The sequence below is a fragment of the Anarhichas minor genome, unplaced genomic scaffold, assembly GCF_050575085.1.
Source record: "Anarhichas minor isolate MPS153535 unplaced genomic scaffold, ASM5057508v1 ptg000040l, whole genome shotgun sequence".
Lineage (NCBI taxonomy): Eukaryota > Metazoa > Chordata > Actinopteri > Perciformes > Anarhichadidae > Anarhichas > Anarhichas minor.
Window position 1 is genome coordinate 5,467,254 of NW_027466486.1, and position 18,363 is coordinate 5,485,616.

An 18,363-nucleotide genomic window follows, 5' to 3' on the forward strand; every position below is an offset into this window, starting at 1 on the left:
CAAGGCCACAGAGAGATGCACTAAATGGCTCCGGAATAGAATAATACTTGTGCACGTATCATGAAAAATAAATTAAGCTTTTAGTTTACAGCTTAACCTTGCGTCGCAAAAATAAGTCTCACAAATTGTATTTACCTGCTACGTTGTCCTTTAGAGGAAATTCTTAACCCATCATTTTATTATTAAATAAAAGGCTAAATTCACAAATTTCTACTTTTGACTTTTGTCTAAAAATATTGTTAACATTATGTATGTCTGATGAGCAAATCATGAATTCAAAAAGAACAAAATGAACATTTAGGAACTTTATTTTTAAGAAATCATAACACCAACAGCCCTAATTATTCCAGTATTTACATTTGTCTCGAGTGCCTTCAAAACAACATGGTAACGATCACATTTATTCAGAGACAAGAAAATAAGGCAAATATCAAAATCATCCACCGGCATAATCTCTTTGTGTTTACACTTTATCATCGCCTTTTCTGATCTCCGGCGTGTTTCATTATGGAGTGACGTTTGAGTGACACTGCGCCGGCTGTCACAGCCATGTGCTGAGGTTCCCTCTCATTTCCAGCAGCAACAATAATAATGACTATTCTAGTGCTAGCCCCACTATTTGTGTTATTGTTGTAGGGTGTCAGACACAGGCCCTGACGTTTGCTATGCTATCAGCAGGAGTGTACAAATACAAACACATTTGCCTGAGTTATTGACCTTTATCTCCCCACTTTCTTGACAGCCTTCTCCAGTTATTGACAATACAAACACATGGGACGACGCTTAACCTTTCATTTACAGAGCACTCTCTTTCTCTCTCTCCCTTTTTGTCTCTCTCACTCGCTCGTTTCTTTCCCTCAGTCTGCGTCTCTCTGCTCTTGCAATTTGTTTAAATAAAATGGGGCAGACAATGGTACTGCTCGTTTCTGCCATTTTTCTTTCACTCCAAATTTCAGAGGATAATATCATTAGACCGATACAATGGCTGCTATTCAGCCTTAGATACACAGATATTTCAAGAATTCAATATAGTTTTGACATGCTGACATTAGAGGAGAGTGTTGTTTCCCTATTTGTTTGCTTACAATGTTGATTCCGTCATAAATCTTACACGTTTGTCTTTATGATGTTCAAATTACCACAGAAATATACAAATGGTCAGCACAATCAAAACAGCAATAATATGCAAAAGATGCACAAATAAAAATCATTTTGAAAAACTAAAATATACTGTTGAAAAATAAATATTTACAGTGTATACATGGAGCATTTATATTAATGTTTAAACACAAAGAAAAGTATGTAGAGAGTAGTTTTATTTATGCAGAATGTGGGCAACATAATTATTCTGAAATTGGGACTGAATCCATAAACCCATAATAAACAGAATAATTTACTGCATCACAATACAGCATTGAATAACAATGGTCATAAAAACCACTAGTATTCCACTAATGATTCTCCTCCAGGATTTATTGTGTTTTTCAATGTGTGTCCTCTTGCATTTCAGCATGAAAAATAGCATACATAAAATACGGGTGTCCCCACCAGTCAGCCCCTCTGCAGGTACTTCACAGCCCCAAAATTAAATTTTAAACAATCCAGACCAGTGTTTGGTGACCATGGTTAATCATCAAGAAACAAAGACATCAAACAATATTTGATAATGAGAAAAATGCCTCCAGGATATTAGGGGACGGGGGGAGAGCACAGCGTGAGCCTCGGCAGCAGAGCTAGGTAGAGAGGCCAGACCAGACACAAGCCGCATTCACATGTCTGCGTGTGGCGGTGGTGGGTGTCTGTGTGTGTCAGACACACAGACACCCACATGCGCACGCAAACACGCGTCAACTTCTGTCTCACGCGCATACACACATGCATGCAACCACTCAGACACACACACACACACACACACACACCTCTTATGGAGTTAAAAAGCCATTAGAACATTGCCTCTTTTTTTAAAGTTCATGACGAGATAATTAGAATTCAGTGTATGGAGCCAGTGGTGAGATTACAGCTTTGTGAAATTGTGCTTCATTTTGAACTTGCATCAAGCCTCAACCCAATTATCTGCAGTTAAAATGGCTTAGCGAGGCTCCAAACTGTGACTGACAAAAAAAAAAATACAGACGAGTCAAAAAAGTTTTCTTTCTAGATAAAAGTGATTATGTTGCCCAAAATGTTCTAAAAGGCTAGACTTCTATTTTATGTATCATTCAAACCAAATATTACATTCGGATGATATTAATGTATCTTAACAGTGTATTCATATACTGGAACATTATTAATTTTAAATATTTCTAAAAACACATAAAAAAAAAAAAAAAAACGTATACTTTATAAATTATACTTTCACTAATACTTGTAACAGAATGGTTTAGTTTTCCATCAGGGCAGTGTAATTAGTGCTAACTAAAATAAGAAGTTGGGCAGACAGGGGGGGGGGCGGTTGTTGGGTAATGAGGAGAAAATGTTTTGTTTTTTTTCCTCTTCCTCTGTCATGCTGTTGGGTTATCCTTGATTGACGCAGCGTTAACGGTCTGGCCAAATCGAGGCAGATCCAGCAACCTAGGCCGAGCGGCAGCATGTGCAGCCACCTCGGACATGCAAATTGCACCCAGGCAACCCGTTGACTATGATTAATGAGTCTGGGCTGCAGCCTTTGTTTCCTCGTGCAGCCGTTTAGAGTGAAATACAATCCCAAAATATTATCAATCCCCTGTTAATCCAGTAAATTTGTTCAAATTGCACATGTTGTTTTGAGCAATTTACAGCCAAATGTGTGCATGTGCGTCTGACCGTGCGTGTGTGTGTTTTATTGGGGTGAGCACAATTGCATTTAATTACATGTCCTGTAATTAAATTCATTAAAGGATAATAAAATAAATGGAAGAAACAGCTTTGAAAGCTAGGTTGAAACACATGTGTCTTGTCTCCCGTGATGTAAAATATGGATGTAGGATTTTCAGGGGCAGTCATGCTGTTCAGGGGGGGAATGCATGAATCCGATACCTTGCTAATACTACAGGCATTTCCTGGTTATGGCTTGCCTCATGTTTAAACTGTGATTTTTAGAGCTCAGATCCCAGACTCCCTGAAGATTGGAGAGCAATTCTGTAGTGCAGAGGAGTGAAGTCACTGACTTCTCAAATGGAAAAAAAAGAAACATTATGACAGTATTGCTGACGATCGAGTGTAACAAAACGCTCTCTATGTATGGTGAGTAATATCCCTGGATATGGTAAGGAGGGACTAATGTGCCAGACATGGGAGGGCTAGCAATTTCCTTAAACTGTGTGATGAGTAAAGGAAATTACACAAACTCACAAACCTTACATTCATCGACTGAAGATGCTGTCGATAAAAAGCAATTTCTCAAGCACACACACATTTTTACCTCTGCTGCAAGCAAAATGTAAATGTTTCCCCAGCATTAAGGTATATGCGTGTCATTAGTGGCACAGTGCTTAGCACTACAATGGTGTGCCGAGAGCAGTGGAGCAGAGATCAGTGCAGCGTCTCCTGGATATCAGAGGGAGACATCCTTTGTAAATTCATCTCCCACTGTGAGCAGGCTTCACAGCTGGTTAACGGCACTGTGTGTACCACTGCCCTGTTTACACGCAGCCTCCGAAGCATTCGTCTTTCCCCTGCATCCTTCCCCAGTATCCCCTCCATCGCCCTCGCCATCTCCTTCAGCGCTCATCACAGCCCGCTGTGGCTCTCATAGCCATCAAAAGATGCACACAAACTCATTCAATGCAAGGGTGTGTGTGTGTGTGCGCACATACACACACACACACACGAGTAGACACCTACACACAACAAAATCTCTGATCCCCTCGCTTTTGGGGCCATTACAGTACACTGCCTTCCAACCCCGTCTCTGATTTTTATCTTTTTATACCATCACATTACACTGATCCTTTTATACCTATTACACACGCGGCTCCCCACCAAACCCCCTGATCCTCTGATACCTAGATGAGTAAACTGCTCCTCCTGCCCCTGACCTCAGCCCTTTGTAGCAATCAGGCCAGACTTCCTCAGAGGCCCTGATCTTATCTGGCCATACCAATCCCACTACACAGCTCCCTTTTGTAGCAAGCGCAGAGCACTGAGCCCTTTCAGATCCAGGGACTGTGCTGGTGCACACACAGCCCGAGACCTCAGCTCATCTCAGACATCATACTACACTGCCCAACAACAATGAGCTCTATTTTCTGATGCACCACAGGTCAGATAGAGCCTTTCTGCTCACCGGTGCATTGTTCACCCACAATGGAGGAAATCAGCAATGTTGTTGTCAAAAGAATGTTTGACTCCACAGGATGGTTTGATGTAGTCGTATAGGCTTGCAGACAATAATGCCAATTTGAGTTGCATTTTTGCACATTTTAAGACCAATTATTTGTGGTGATGATTATGTTGTTTTATTTTTTTATTGAAAAATCTGAAACTCACCATAAAATGACTGTGAGACTTCCCTGCATTGGTCTGTTAAGATAGAAGGTTGAAGAGAAAATCTATTAGGGGAGACTGAGGTTTAGCACTATTCAGAGACTAATTACACAACAATGCCATTGTAAAATGAAATTGATCTCAGGGGCATGTATTTGACAAATTAGGTCTTAAAAGATCTTAGTCCTATCCAAGAGTCGTCTAAAATCAACACTCCTGTCAGAGGCATCAGTATGGTTCGGAGGGAAATAAAGAAACACACTGAATCATTAATTGACTATTTCCCCTCAAATATCAGTTTTCATTTGTAACTATTAGATATATATTTCCATTGAAATACAAGCAGTTTGGAGTAACAAATGTTAAAAATGTATCCTGAATAAATTGAACATTATTCTTGTGTGTTTTACAAATCTTTTCTACAGTAGTACGTCATCATCCTTGGCCTAATTTACATATTTCTGCCGGGGGCATTTCAAGCACTACTTTCACTGCGTTAGGTGAAGGTGTTGATGATTCTGGGGACCCACAGCTGGGGATGGCTCACAAAAAAATCTGCTGGATGGAGGAAATAATGAAGGAAAGCCCAGAACAATAATCTCTCAGGGAAGCAGAATTCCTTCCTGCAAATGTAAAAGAATACAACACATAAATGATGTGTCACTGCAGTGTAATTTGGTAGACTTTGCGTTTCCTTTAAAGAAAAAGTAGGCTAACCACTGCACTTAAATTGAAACTAATCAGTTTTATCAGCAGTTTTAAATGCTGTGTGTTGGAAATGTAACATAATTAAATTAAATTAATGATGAAAACACTTTTAAACAGGGCCTCTCTGTTAAGATTTGCAGTTTCTTCAATTTTAAGAAAGAGGCAGAATTAACAAGAGCCTAAACTGAAGTTGAATTAAGCTCCAGAGGAACTGGCTTTGCTACTTCATCATCATTAAATGTAGTTTATTTAAAATGTATATTGAAGCCCTATGTTTTAAGTTCAGATGGACTGTAGGCTGAAGTAGCATGATCAAAGCAAAAGAGCATGTCATATTTGAGAGGCACTATCTTTTAAAGCAGGCTGTAAAGAGCTTATGTTGTGTCTTTTTTCAAACTGAGTGCAAAAAAATGAATGCAAGCACATAAGTAAAGCTGTCGTTAAACTACGAATTTTTCGTGAGCTGTATTTACCGGTATGGAGCCTTCTACACACACAAAACAGAGAGACGCTCCCTTCTCTCTCTTTCTCTTTGCCTCCTTCCACAGTTCCCTTCCTCCCTCTTTAAAATACTTTCCCCGCCCGTATAGTTTAATCTTTTTTATTTTCAGTCGGACTTTAGGGTAGTCAACGAGCGTTGCAGCAGAGCCTAAGACCACTTATCTCAAGTACCCTCTAGCATTTGACGAGAATCCAGCGACGCTTCGGAGATGCAGTGAGTGGGCAGCATGTCTTAGCTGGGTCTCCGCCTTCGTACCGTCAAGTAACCAATCACATGCTGGCATACTCAGCTTCGAGGATGAATCGACCAATCAAATCGCTGCTCACACAAAAGTCCCCTCTTCAACTTCCTAGCGGGAAGCCGCTATCGAGCAGTGTACACAGGCAGCAGGAATCAATGGTAAACAACCCTTTTACATGTTATTCATCGCTCTACGCTCATATTTGACGACCCGGTGCATACAGTAGTCCTTCAGTACACTTTCGAGGAGTAGACAGAATGTGTTATTTTATGATCTGCGTTTGATGTGTTGCGTTAGCCACAGCATAAAGCTAAGATCGGTTAGCAAGGCGGGTAACGTTACAGCTGTTTTTGACAGCTGTCAGTCCCCTCACGTTGTTTACCTCTGGAACTCAGATTGCATGCGTTAATCAAACTCTCCCTCCGTGTTTGCACAGATAGACAGAGTCAAAGTCTTACGGTCACCACAGTAATCAAATGAAAATGAGGCTATCACGAGCTGAATATAAAGAGATCGCGAGATGGACCGATCAACTGAGACCCACGCGCCAATGTATGAAGACGCTGAAGGAGAGATTCCCAAAGTAAGTGGTTACACGCTGGATTTACTTTATGAGCTTCCTTACATGTGCAAATGTTTTGTGTGTAAATTAGCTACAGTAGGTGTGTTTAAGTATGGCAGAGGGTAAAAACGCCAAACTGTCTATCAACATAGCAGCATAATTTATTCCTGAATCTATTTTTGTTTCATCTCCTATTGTTAGATATTTATAATCTCATATAATTCACCATTTATGATCTCTAATTAATTCCACACAGGTTTCTGTATAGGCTCCCACCACAGCATTAGCCAATGTTTTGCCATGCAGTGCCTGCACGTCCAGAAATCGAAGAGAAAGGTTAATGGTTGTGTTTGCCTTTCTCCTTGACACTGAGGGCCCTCACTTTATTGAACGTAACACGTGTAATCCCCCAAGGCCACCAGGACACCATGGCTGATCCTGCCGAGGTCACTTACAAAGTCGTATGTATTTGGAGCTTCCTACTTCCATTGTGCCCTAATCACCAATCTAGAAGAAGGTATCATGTCCCCAAAGGGGACACAGCGAAGCTTGAGCTTGGCTTTGTTCTCACTGTCAGCATTTTGCAGAATATGTCATGCATATAAAGTTCATCCAATATCCTGTATGTTTAGGCACCAACACCAGGAGGTCCGTCTCATGTTTATTTTGAGTATCCTTTCTCCTTTTTGGTTTCCTAATCCAAACTGTCTTCAACAAACAGTCCACACGCCAGCTTTTCAAAAAGTGGTACTGGTGGGTGTAATAATTAAAGGAAAACATGGGGCCATTTTCATTCCAATAATTCTGCACGATCTCTCTCTCTCTCTCTCTCTCGGACGTGCTGGCTCTTTTGTTTAGTCTTGCCGGTTATTGTTATCATTTCGTTCACCGTAACCAATCTTGGGGAGGCCCTTGCTCTTTAAGTCCCTGAGTCTCGTCACTGGGCCTGACAGACAGGCACGGCAGCAGTGTTTTCACAGCCTGCGAAATTATTCTGGTTGTCCAATCAGCTGAGCTGGGCTCTGGAGGGTTAGTGATTGGACTGGCAGGAAATCAGGCTCTTAAGACATAACATATCGACTAGGCCATCCATCATCTCTTAGCATGCGCTCAGGCACCGCAGTCAGCCACCCCCACCCCACACCCCTCCTGTCCCCTTGGACTGTGTGGGAGCCCTGCCACTGCGTAAATATTGGCCAGGCTGAGGTTGGCAGGAGGGGGATGGAGGATGGAGGAGGGGGGGGGGGGGGTTAGGGGTTTGTTGTGGACAAGGCTGCACTCTATCTCTCTGACTATAATACTCGGAGAGATAAAAAAGACAGGTATCTGGATATCATTTCACACCGCATGGGTGTATTTTCAAAAGATGCAAGCACTGTTGAGTGTAGACTGTAGATTCATGTGTTGTCTACCAGCATCATGACAGACGCTGTTGTAGCTTTTTCAAGGGGAATGTGCCACATTTTTGTTGCAGCGGACTTACCTACTATTTTGTTAAATGCTCATTTTAGCATTAAATATGATTTATTATATTTTCACTCATTTGTTTTTTTTTAATACATTTGTGCCGATAGTATTTAGTTTTTCAAACAGATAATTCGGTATTCTGTTATTGACTTTAAGGTAAATCATGTTGTGATGATATCATGGTTCCGTGTTAACATTTCATTCAAATTTGCTGACTAAATTAATGTTTCTTAGCAAGTTGTAATTAAAACATAATACTGAAGTTATTGAAGATTTGCCTGTAATGTGAAACTGTGGAATATATTTATGCATTATATCATTGTGTTGAACATCATTTTTATAAATGTTTCATGTCCTGACTTACTTTATTGATGTAAAAACAATATATTCTTATTGATATTGTTTTATTTAACTATTAAAGGCCTTTTTTTATATAAAATAATTATATTTGCATTACAATGACGTCTATCAATATGAATAAGCATTATCCTCAAATCTCTGAATGCTGTATTGAGCTCAAACTCATTTCATAATCATTGCGTTTAATTTGGGACTTAAGGGGAGGAAAATTTAAACTTTGAATAAAATGACTGTTAAAGGCCATTTCAAGGTAATTTCCACGGAAAGTCTGTCAGTCTTTCTGTTGTACTACGAGTATGGGTAGTGGGAGGAGAGAGGGAGTGTCCCATAGACACACAGAAAGAGAGAGATGTGACGTGGAGTCCCTCATCTGTAACGGCTGCATAACACAGATGTTGGGAGTCATCTGTCAGCCTGGCCTCTCTTGCCGGGCCCGGGCTGCTCTGGGGGGGAAAGAATTGGACACGGTGCTGTCACTTTTTACCCCCACTCACAATGGAGGGACATGCAAATATCAACCCCCATTCCAGCCCTCTCTTCCTTGCCCTCCTCTTAGCCAGCCGCGGTGTCCTGCCTAGTATCTGGACCGCGGCTAGGCAGCGGGGGGTGGGGGGGCTCATCACGGGTCGGTGTGGGGAAAAATGTGACATCAGTCCCATCAGGTCCTTCTCTTGCCACGTATTAGAATTGGAAATGATGGGCTGCTCTCTGAGGCCTTGCCTGGCTTCCCTTGGGTCTAGAGGGGACTCCAGCCCTTCCACCCTTTGTCCCCAGAGAGTCTGTGTAGGAAGGGCGAGAAAAAGAGGGAGGGAGTATGAGTCCTCTGTGTCCTTCTGTGCTGTATTATGAATGAATTTGGATGTAATGATAACCCCCCCCCCCTCTTTAAAATGCCATTCAGGCTCACTCCTCATATGGCTTTCACAGTCATGACAGTAGGAGGGTGTGCAGGAAGGGGGAGATGCCTCTTTTTTGGAAAATGCTTAAAAAGTAAAGTGTGACGCATCCCTCCCCTCTAAACACAGCCTCTCTCTCTCTCTTTTACTCACACACACACACACACACACACACACACACACATATACACTGAGCTCCCTGGTGAGGAGTCCCTGAACGTTTTTCGAATCGGGCCCTAATGTGCCGTTTTCATCAGCACTGAGGCGGGCTGCAATATGGTGCTGGGGCTCGCTCTGGGAATATGAATGTTGATTAAGCATGCGTTCAGCCTTTTGAAATTCTGAAGAAGTGTCAGAATAATGGATGTTGAGCAAATGTCAAGCATTTGTTAATTTCTCTGTTATTTGGGGTTTATCTAGCATGATCTTTGGAAGGAAAGCGTGGGACAGGGTTGTTGTGGCATGTGCCATTGATATGGTGATTTCTTGGCTACAGACACTTTGTTTTTGATGGTAATATCTAGACCCGGGACGAAGCTTAGGGACTAGCTCATTGATTATTTATTGTGGCTGTAGTGTTTATCTCTTTTTTTTTTTTTTTTTTTTTTTTTTTTTTTTTTTACATGCCGGATGAAGCTTAGGATTTGATAACAGGCACGATGCATTAAACTGGCAAGCTCTTTATACATTTAGTTAACTTTATAGCTCCATAACTCAAAAAAAGACTTGACAGTTATGACTGTTTTTAGTTGACTTTTCAGCTAAATCTGTGTATTTTTAAAAATACTTTTATATCAAACTATATTTTACAGTGTAGGGCAGATTTTTGGGAATTAATTTACAGTTATTTTTATGTTAAACATGTATCTTTTTAAGACTCACACCCCCCCAATCAATTGTTTCAGAAGATTAGTAATATTGTTCTCTAACTTCATCAGAAAATCGCAATTCAGATAATGCATTAGTCTCAATCAAACAGCAGAATTATCTACATTAACCACTGTTATTGTTATACTGGCCCACTTAATAACCTGAAAATTAAAGACAAACAAATGCTTTTTAAAAAGGTGAGAGGGCATCTAAAGACGTAATCATACTGCCGAAGTTTGGAATATATAAAACTATAAACAGTGCTGGTGCCAGTTGGAGTGTTGCTACATTTAACTGCGATCGCCGCCATCGTCTCTGTGGAATCGACAAAGTTGCTCTGTTGTAGCTCTTGTGAAGGTAGAATACGACAGCTTTTTTTGTAGCCTGGAAGTGGCAATGACATTACCCAGAGACTGATCTAGTGTAGAGCCTGTGGGGGCGCAGCCCCCGACGGCCTCCGGTGCACGGCCTCACACTTCTGGTCGCCCATATTGAGCAAAACGCAAACTGGCAGTTGAAAGCTTAGGGGTACAACCCTTGAGGGCTGAGAGGATGGCAAACTAATTCCACAGCTTTATGTGGTTAGATGAGCATTGGAAGAGTGAAGGGATGAATGAAGTGTAAGCAGAGAAGAGAGATGTGGAAAGAAGAGAAGCTGTGCTGAGTTTACAACTTCGTGGCAAGCTAAGGAGTTCATGAATAATAGATGCAATCAATTACTTGATTAGGAAGCCCAGGAATGACTACTTTCTCTTCATATCTTAGGGACGTTGTCCAAGCACACTAGTCTATACAGTAGATTGTAAAGCCTTTTCGGCTCATTGGGCTAAAAAAAACACCGAGATAAGCAGCCTGTTGTTTAAGTAAGCGATTGTAAGGGACACTATCTTGAAGAATGAAAACTTTTCTTATTGGATTGCAAGACAAAATAACATGTTCATATTTGTAGAGGCAAATTATTGACACAGGAATATGGTTTATTGTGAGTAAGACCATTATATTGTCCACTGTATTAGTCAGTGTCGCCCCCCAAAGCCAAACGCACACAGAGGGGAAACCTAGAGCATAGAGCAGCACAGTTCAGCTGGGCAGCTATGGTAGAGTCTCTTGCCCCAGGTTCTCTTTGCATACTGGGATCAATTGCAAAAGAAGAATGAAACAAATTGCCCAGAATGGTACAAGTTCCCCAGCCACGCTTGGGGGAGTAGGCAATTGGTCAGCATAATGTGTTTCTTTGCCAGACCAGCGGACGCTCGCCACTTGACAGATAACATGGACCCCATTTTCAATTTCCACGAGAATTTGCAGAAGCAACGATGACAATAATTACAGTATGACAATGGCAACGCAACATTATAGTTTTAACATGTTCGGTCACACAGAGAGTCGTGAAGACCCCTAGCTTTCAGGAGGAATCACAATTAAGGTGGTGATTGTGGGATCTTTCCTGCTCTTTTTGCCACCATTATAAAACAGCTCTGACATCTCAGGGCACCTCAGCAGACAGAAATTTTAAAGATTGTAATAACGTGAAGATGGCTTTATAAGGGTCATATTTTCTGTCCACAGTCCCCCCCCAGGCTTGTAGGTCTGTGGCCTTCTGCAGAGAGAGTCAGAAGGGGGGGAGGGGGGCACGATCGGTAAATGTAGTAGAATTTACTCAGTCAGACTTTTGGTGAATCTTTCTTCAGTTTTGATGAAAATAAAAGTTTAGAAATATAGAGTATACTTTTCATTTCTCATCCTCATTTCTCAACATGCTAACTAACAAAACTACAAAAAAGAAAATAATTGCTGCAACTACAGTAAATACCATACATGACGGTTGCATTGACTGTAAGAGGAAGAAGGCTTTACAGTTGTTTTGCAGCGGGGGGGGGGGGGGGAAAGTAAAACTAATTTGAACTGTAAACACGTGTGCTCATTGTGCAAGTATTTGTATGAAGCTGCATGACACACTGAGATTTGTGTTTGTTTCTATCTCTTGTCACAATATATCACATTTATACATTAAGGCGTAAAGATTTTTTTTCGGTACACATTTGTTTTGTTGCTGATGACGGTAGGCTTAGCTGAGAAACAGATGTTAGCATTTTGCCTATCAGCATGTGTAATTAGCAGCATTTGCATATCCAGAGTGTTTAACCCACATTCAGCTGTTTTTCACTTTATAAAATATTGATCCACAGGAAAGTAAATGCACAATATATTATTGTCAGTAACTTTGCTTTGAATGAAATTATGTATGAATCCCAAGTATGCTAGGGTAGCATTAGCTAATAATTCACGTGATAGAGGTGTGGATAGCAATAGATCCAAGTGTGAAAACTAAGCAATATTTCTTTACACTTTGTAGTGAATCATTTCATCCATGTCATTCCCTTTTTTTTTTTTTAAATAGCTTCTTCGCCATTAGTAAAAATATGTGCTACGCCTTAATTAGCCAGTTCCATGCCCTGAAGAGTCGCACCATGCAACACTCTGCATGCAGATCCACCAAATGCTAAGTACTGTCGCAGCATATGATACCAATGCCATTAGCCAGGTGGCTTTCATTACCTAAATTACAGCTATTGTTTATGATTAATTATTTGTAAATAGGAAGATTTCGAATATAATTGATCGCTTGTATTTCCCCCATCTCCTATTAATTTAGTTGATGGGAATTTCTAGGCTTTTTTGCTACTGCTTTCTCCTATATGCTTAAGACACTGATGCACTGTGAATGCACGAGGAGATTCAAACGTGAATTTGTCGGATTCATAACCAGTAGATAGCCTAACTTAATAGAGCCTAAAGCACTGACCAGACAGGCATACCAGCCCAGTGACAAAGTGAAAGTCCCTAATTGTTTTTAATTTAATCTGCTGCTTTACTATTTTGGGTGCCAGTGCATATTAATGCCCTGTCTTATGTTGTGAGGAAGGGTAATTAGGTTTAGAGTGAATGATTCCCTAACCACTCTTCTGTCTCCCAACCTTCTGTTTCCCCATGTTCTAAATTATATCCAAGAGGGGGAGATTTTTACATACATGAAGATGTACTGCAGTGTCCCAGACTCTCTGAAATGTTCATTGTTTGCGTTTATAAATTTCAACAATGCAAACCTCCTTTCTAATTCACGATGCACAATGAAGCAGGCAAAGTCATTAGGACAGAGATTGATGAACTTGGTTGTTTACAGAGACGTCTTACAAATGCGGTTAAAAAAAACTGGGATTTGTCCGTCTATGTGCAGATACCGTTAGAGTTCAGGTTCCCCCAGACTATCTCTAAGAAGACAGTTGTCTGATCTAACAATTATTTTAAATAAATTCATATAAAAGTCTTGTTACCTTGTTAAACTAATCCTTCTCATAATCTGCACAAATCTGAATAAAATGCAGCTTTGTTTAAAGCCAGAAAAAAGGCAGAGAGAAATGAATCTGTTTTTGGAATAGTTTTTTGTATTAGTTAATTTATATGTATAGCCAGTGAAAGAGGGCCGAGTCCCTCTAATGCTGGTATTATGAGGCAAGGTGGTGGATGTGTTACAGCTACCGTGCAGCAGGCAGATCAGATCCCCATTGTAAAACTGCACATGGCTCCATATTTTAGCATGAAGTGAGCATACTGTGCCCAGGAGAGCACAGATTGGATATACATTAATGTAAAGTCTGCAATAACTTACTATGAATGTCTACTAAATGGCAAAAAGGCCATTATACAATATGAGCGCAGTGTAAAATTCTTGGTTTTGTTCCAGGTATCTGCCCTCATCTCTTTACATTGCTCCATACCTTTTTTTTTTTTTTATCTCTTTCAAATCTTAATATTTGATCTCGTTTCGGGACTCGAGTCATTTTCAGCGTTTATGATGTTTTTGTCCAGTTTTGATGTCGGCAGAAACGGATTGAGGTAATGAAGAAAAAACTAAACTCGCCTAAAGTTTGTAGTGTTTTTGAAACGGATATGTTTTCCCAGATATTTAGAGCAGTTTATGTCCCTTTAAAGTTAACAGGGTATAGATTTAGCAATTAGGCAGTAATCATGCTTATTACAGAGAGTAATCCATTTAAAACCTAACAGATGTCTGTTCCTATAGGGGGATCGGCATGGTCCCATGCCAACAATAAGGCCTTAATGTTGTTGAAATGCTCAGGTGCAAGGTTGAAGTGTGGAAGAATTTTTTTTTCCTCCTTTAAGTGTCCACATGTTGACAGTTGACCACTTAATGGCCCACTTAATTGCAGTGGCCCCTATGTCCCCAAGCATCATTGTAAATGAATGCTGAGGTAGCAGTGTTTTCTGAGAGTTCCCCCTCTTCTCTTTTACTTCAAACATTTGTTCATTCACTCTTTGACAAGACTCGAGACAACACTCATCTGTGTGATGGGTCGAGCCCCGGAGAGTTTGCATAGTTGAGAATTAGCTGTTCTCCAGCCAGAGCAGTAAAACTCTTTAGAAAGTGGCATCTGGAGAACCCAATATGACGTCTTTGGTGGGGCAAGTCATTAAAACTGCTAAAGTATTCCAGTGGTTGAAATGTTGTTATTAAGATATGGTCACAGACTGAGACTCCAGACAGAAATCAATGTTTGAGATTCCTTTGGCTTTGTTTACATGTCAAGTGGTTATTTTATGGTTTGTAGTGATTGATGTTGAAAGCCAATGTGGACTCAATATTTCAATGCAGATTGGAAGCTTCAGTATTTACATACCATTCTCACATGACTTGTAATGAAAAGTCCCATTACATTTAACAATCAAGTGTATTGAGAGCAGTATTATGGAGACACAAAACTACTGAAGACCAGTTTGTGTCTGCATGTGTTCACGCTTACTGTATTGGTGTTTTAATGATATGCAGGGTAGAGGTATGTATTATCCAATTACAATAATAACTGTCGCCGCTTTGAATATCTTCAACCCAAAAGGATGCTGTGGGGGTTGGGGAGGCGTATCGAAGGGGCTGTGAGTCCTTGTTGGAGCGGCCTGTTTTCCAGGTTTGCCTCTCTCTGCCAGGTGTTTGACATTGACTAGAGCTGGTGATGAATGTAACTTATGGCAACCCATGGAATTGACCGACTCCTGGGAGTCCAAGCTTCCTGGAGTGAAAGTTTCCATTTTCAAAGCCCATCAGTTGCAGTGGGATTGCTTCACAATGGTCCATATGCCAGCTCTGACAGTGGAGCTGCAAAACTTTCTCCTATCTGTGTATTGCACCACTCGCACAAACAAATACACACTCTCAAAGTGGTCAACCGCATTGCAAAAGAGACATCGACCAAACAAGGGAGTGTTATTGCCAGTGAAGGCTGTCTTGACTCAGCAATTGGCCTTTAATCCATTCAATCGTTTGCATGAATGTCATTAATTTCCCTCCAATTTTTGCCATATTTGGTTTTGACTGAAGAAACTGCACTTTACCGAAGAACAATTTAGTTTTCAGCACTCTTACTGTAGAGAAGGGGGAAGGGGGAAGACGGTATGTATAAATGAGTGAAAGTAGATCTCTCATACAACACTCAGCCTCCCCCTTTCTCCCACCCCCACGCCATCGTGGCAGAAATCCTTTGTCAGAGGTGTTCATCTGGAACAACTTTGCCACACTTGTTTTCATGTTCTTTTAGATTACAGGGCAGCTGGCCCCATCTTTGAAGCTCCCCCTCTCCCTTTGTCTCTGTGCAATGCACTCTGGTAATTAACTTTGTCCTTCTTTTATTTGTTCCAGTCACTCGCAGTCCACTCTTCTGAGCATCTTCTCCCTGGAGTACCAGGTTAGAAGTTTTCTTCCTTTGTGAGCCCTGACAGGTGCCTAATTGAATGATGAATGTCCCTTTATTTCTTTGTAATTGAACTGCCAGCTCTCTGATTGGTTTGGAGGATGCCCCCCTACCATACCCCCGTTTATTCCAGCTCCGCCCCCCCCCCCCCCCACCTCCACTCCTCCTTCTCCTCACGTTCACGTTGAGGGGCCCTTGCCTGCCTGAGCCTCAGTGGATGTCTGCCAAGCCTTCCCATCCATCTGTCTAATAACATCTAGCCCCTGCTTATTTGGTGGACCTGTAATAAATTATGCTAAACCATTATTATTCTGACAATAATAATTTCCCCGTGTAGTGCGGCTGCGTGTGCTAAATGTTTGCTGACTCGCACTGTCACTGCTGCTTTCCACGGCTGACAGCGGATGATGATAAATGGCCGCTGCCGCCAGTGGCAGAAGGCAGCACAGGCAGAAAATGGAGTCATTTATCATCCCCCTGACAGGTGTCAGTCACACTGCCTGTCTCTGTGGAATTACATTTTCTGTGTGTAGTAGTTTTTAAATAAGTCGTTTTTTAACCAATGCGCTTCCTCTTTTATCCCTTGTCCTCCTCCTTCTCGCGGGAGATGGCAATTGAATTGCATGGAAATGTCCGGGTTGCATGGAATGTGGAATAGGGTCATTGTTTGATCGAAAAAGGGGAAATGAATACACGGTTTGAGTGAGGGGGGGGGGGGGGGGGTAGAAGGGGATGGGGGGTTCGAACAAGGTTGTCTTGGCACACTTTGACCCCCAGCAAACTTATTGAAATTAAATAACTGTGACCCGAGATCTTTTGCGCTTGTTCATATACAATAGAGCATGAAAGAGGAGTCAAAGCTGAACCAGTCTGCATTTTATTTTGTAGGCTGGAGTTGTTGCCTCCTAACAATGGAATTGTATGGAAATAAACTTTATTATTTGTATTATTATTACCTTATTGTTCCATTTCTTTTTGAAAGAAACGAACCAAAAGAACAATCTCAAGACACCATGCACCAGACGTTATTGAAAGCCACTACCAAAGGTACTGTATTGCTTTCTATTGTATTATTTTAGCACTCTCTCTCTCTTTGGCTTCCATTCATCACTATTTTTCTCTTTCACTCTTATTTTTCATCTGTCTCCCACACTCTTGTGTGCTCTCTTTGTCTCACCCGTTCTGTGACTGTGGAAGGGACTGGCCAAAGTCATAGAGTAGGTGGGCCACCATGACAGATATAATCTCCCCCAAACAAATCACCACCCTCAGGATTCATTCCAGACCTCCACTTGCACCTGCTAAGCTAAAGCTCTGTTCTCCATGTCAAATTGAAAGCAGGAAAAATAAATATATAACCAGCCGTTGGACATTTGCCTTACACAGGCTTATGATGGGATGATTATCTGTAATTCAATGAATGCGGATAAATTTAAAAAAGGAAAAACAGGCTGTAGGGGGGGAAACCTCTTTGCATATTGCAATTAGCCTTTATCTAGCATATTAGGCCATTGTTCTGGGGAAAACAAGGCTGGATAATGCACTTCTAATCCACTTACAACAACAAACCTCAGAGACGATCTGGGTAAGATCAGAGGGGAGCTGCAGTTGTAGCTGGCGAGGGAAGAAAGGCTTTTTGGGCGGCAGGGGTTAACTAACTATCACTATCATCTGGCTTCAAGGAAATTTGAATCCCTTCAAGCAGTGCTGTTTTAACCGCACCGGGCCTGCCATATGCCACCTAGGGCAAAGTCATCAGGGACATTAGCATGTCTTGGCTAGCCTGGTCTTGTCCCCTCGACCCTTCTGTCTGCCTTTGTGGGCCATTTTTCTTTTCACTGTTGTTTCTTGTTCTTTGTTATAATAAAGGTATCTGAGTGAAGCCAAAGCACATCCCGCTGCTCCCGTCCTGCTGAAATTGGCCAATGAGGTAATGGCATAACCTTTAGTGGTTTTCTTCTCTTACGTTTCTTATTTTTGAAAAAAATAAATTGGAGCAATTGATGCCCACTTTTTTTTTCTATAAATAGATCGATAGAAATTGGCGGCAGTTTTAGATTTTCTCCCTTGTCTGTTAGTCATTATCTAAATTGGTAAATTGGTCTGCTCCATTATCAATTATTTAATGTAATTAGCCCTCACCTCCATTAAGCAGATGTTAAAATACTTTTTGTGTTTTATTATGTAATTTTCCAAATTGCACTTCAGACAGTTGTCCCAAACTGCGGACAGGTGAGAGCTGGGTCGTTGGTTAATTATTCTCTTCAACACTTGTTTACCTTAGGAGGCCAGTGCAGGATTTGTACTCTGGTTGATGTTGTTGCAAATGATATTCACACATATAAATTATATGTGAACTTAGTACAAAACTCAAAAAGAAGGTAGTGGGTGTTTCTACTCTTGGCCACTATTGTCTTGTTACATTCTGTACCTAGTAAGTCAATTACCATTTCAGTTACAATTGCTACTCTCTGAATTATTGGGCTATTTTTTTGAAGCCAGTGATACTCCATTTGTTTTGTCACATT

The 18,363-nt window shown here is 41.1% G+C and overlaps 1 protein-coding gene across 4 annotated transcripts in view; it reads left to right on the forward strand.

The window, feature by feature from the left end:
• Positions 1–6,008: 6,008 nt before the first annotated feature.
• The window catches only part of cdin1 (CDAN1 interacting nuclease 1), a 53,304-nt gene continuing 40,949 nt past the window's right edge, over positions 6,009–18,363 (forward strand). Inside the window, exons 1-5 of one of the 4 annotated variants that reach the window (XM_076108488.1) lie at positions 6,009–6,073; positions 6,352–6,498; positions 15,784–15,829; positions 16,818–16,882; positions 17,705–17,765. In XM_076108488.1, coding sequence (XP_075964603.1) covers positions 6,392–6,498; positions 15,784–15,829; positions 16,818–16,882; positions 17,705–17,765 — 279 coding nt within the window. In that variant the 5' untranslated portion in view covers positions 6,009–6,073; positions 6,352–6,391. Of the gene's footprint in view, positions 6,074–6,351; positions 6,499–15,783; positions 15,830–16,817; positions 16,883–17,704; positions 17,766–18,363 lie in introns of those variants that run through there. The other 3 variants (XM_076108489.1, XM_076108490.1, XM_076108491.1) reach the window with 3 other exon arrangements.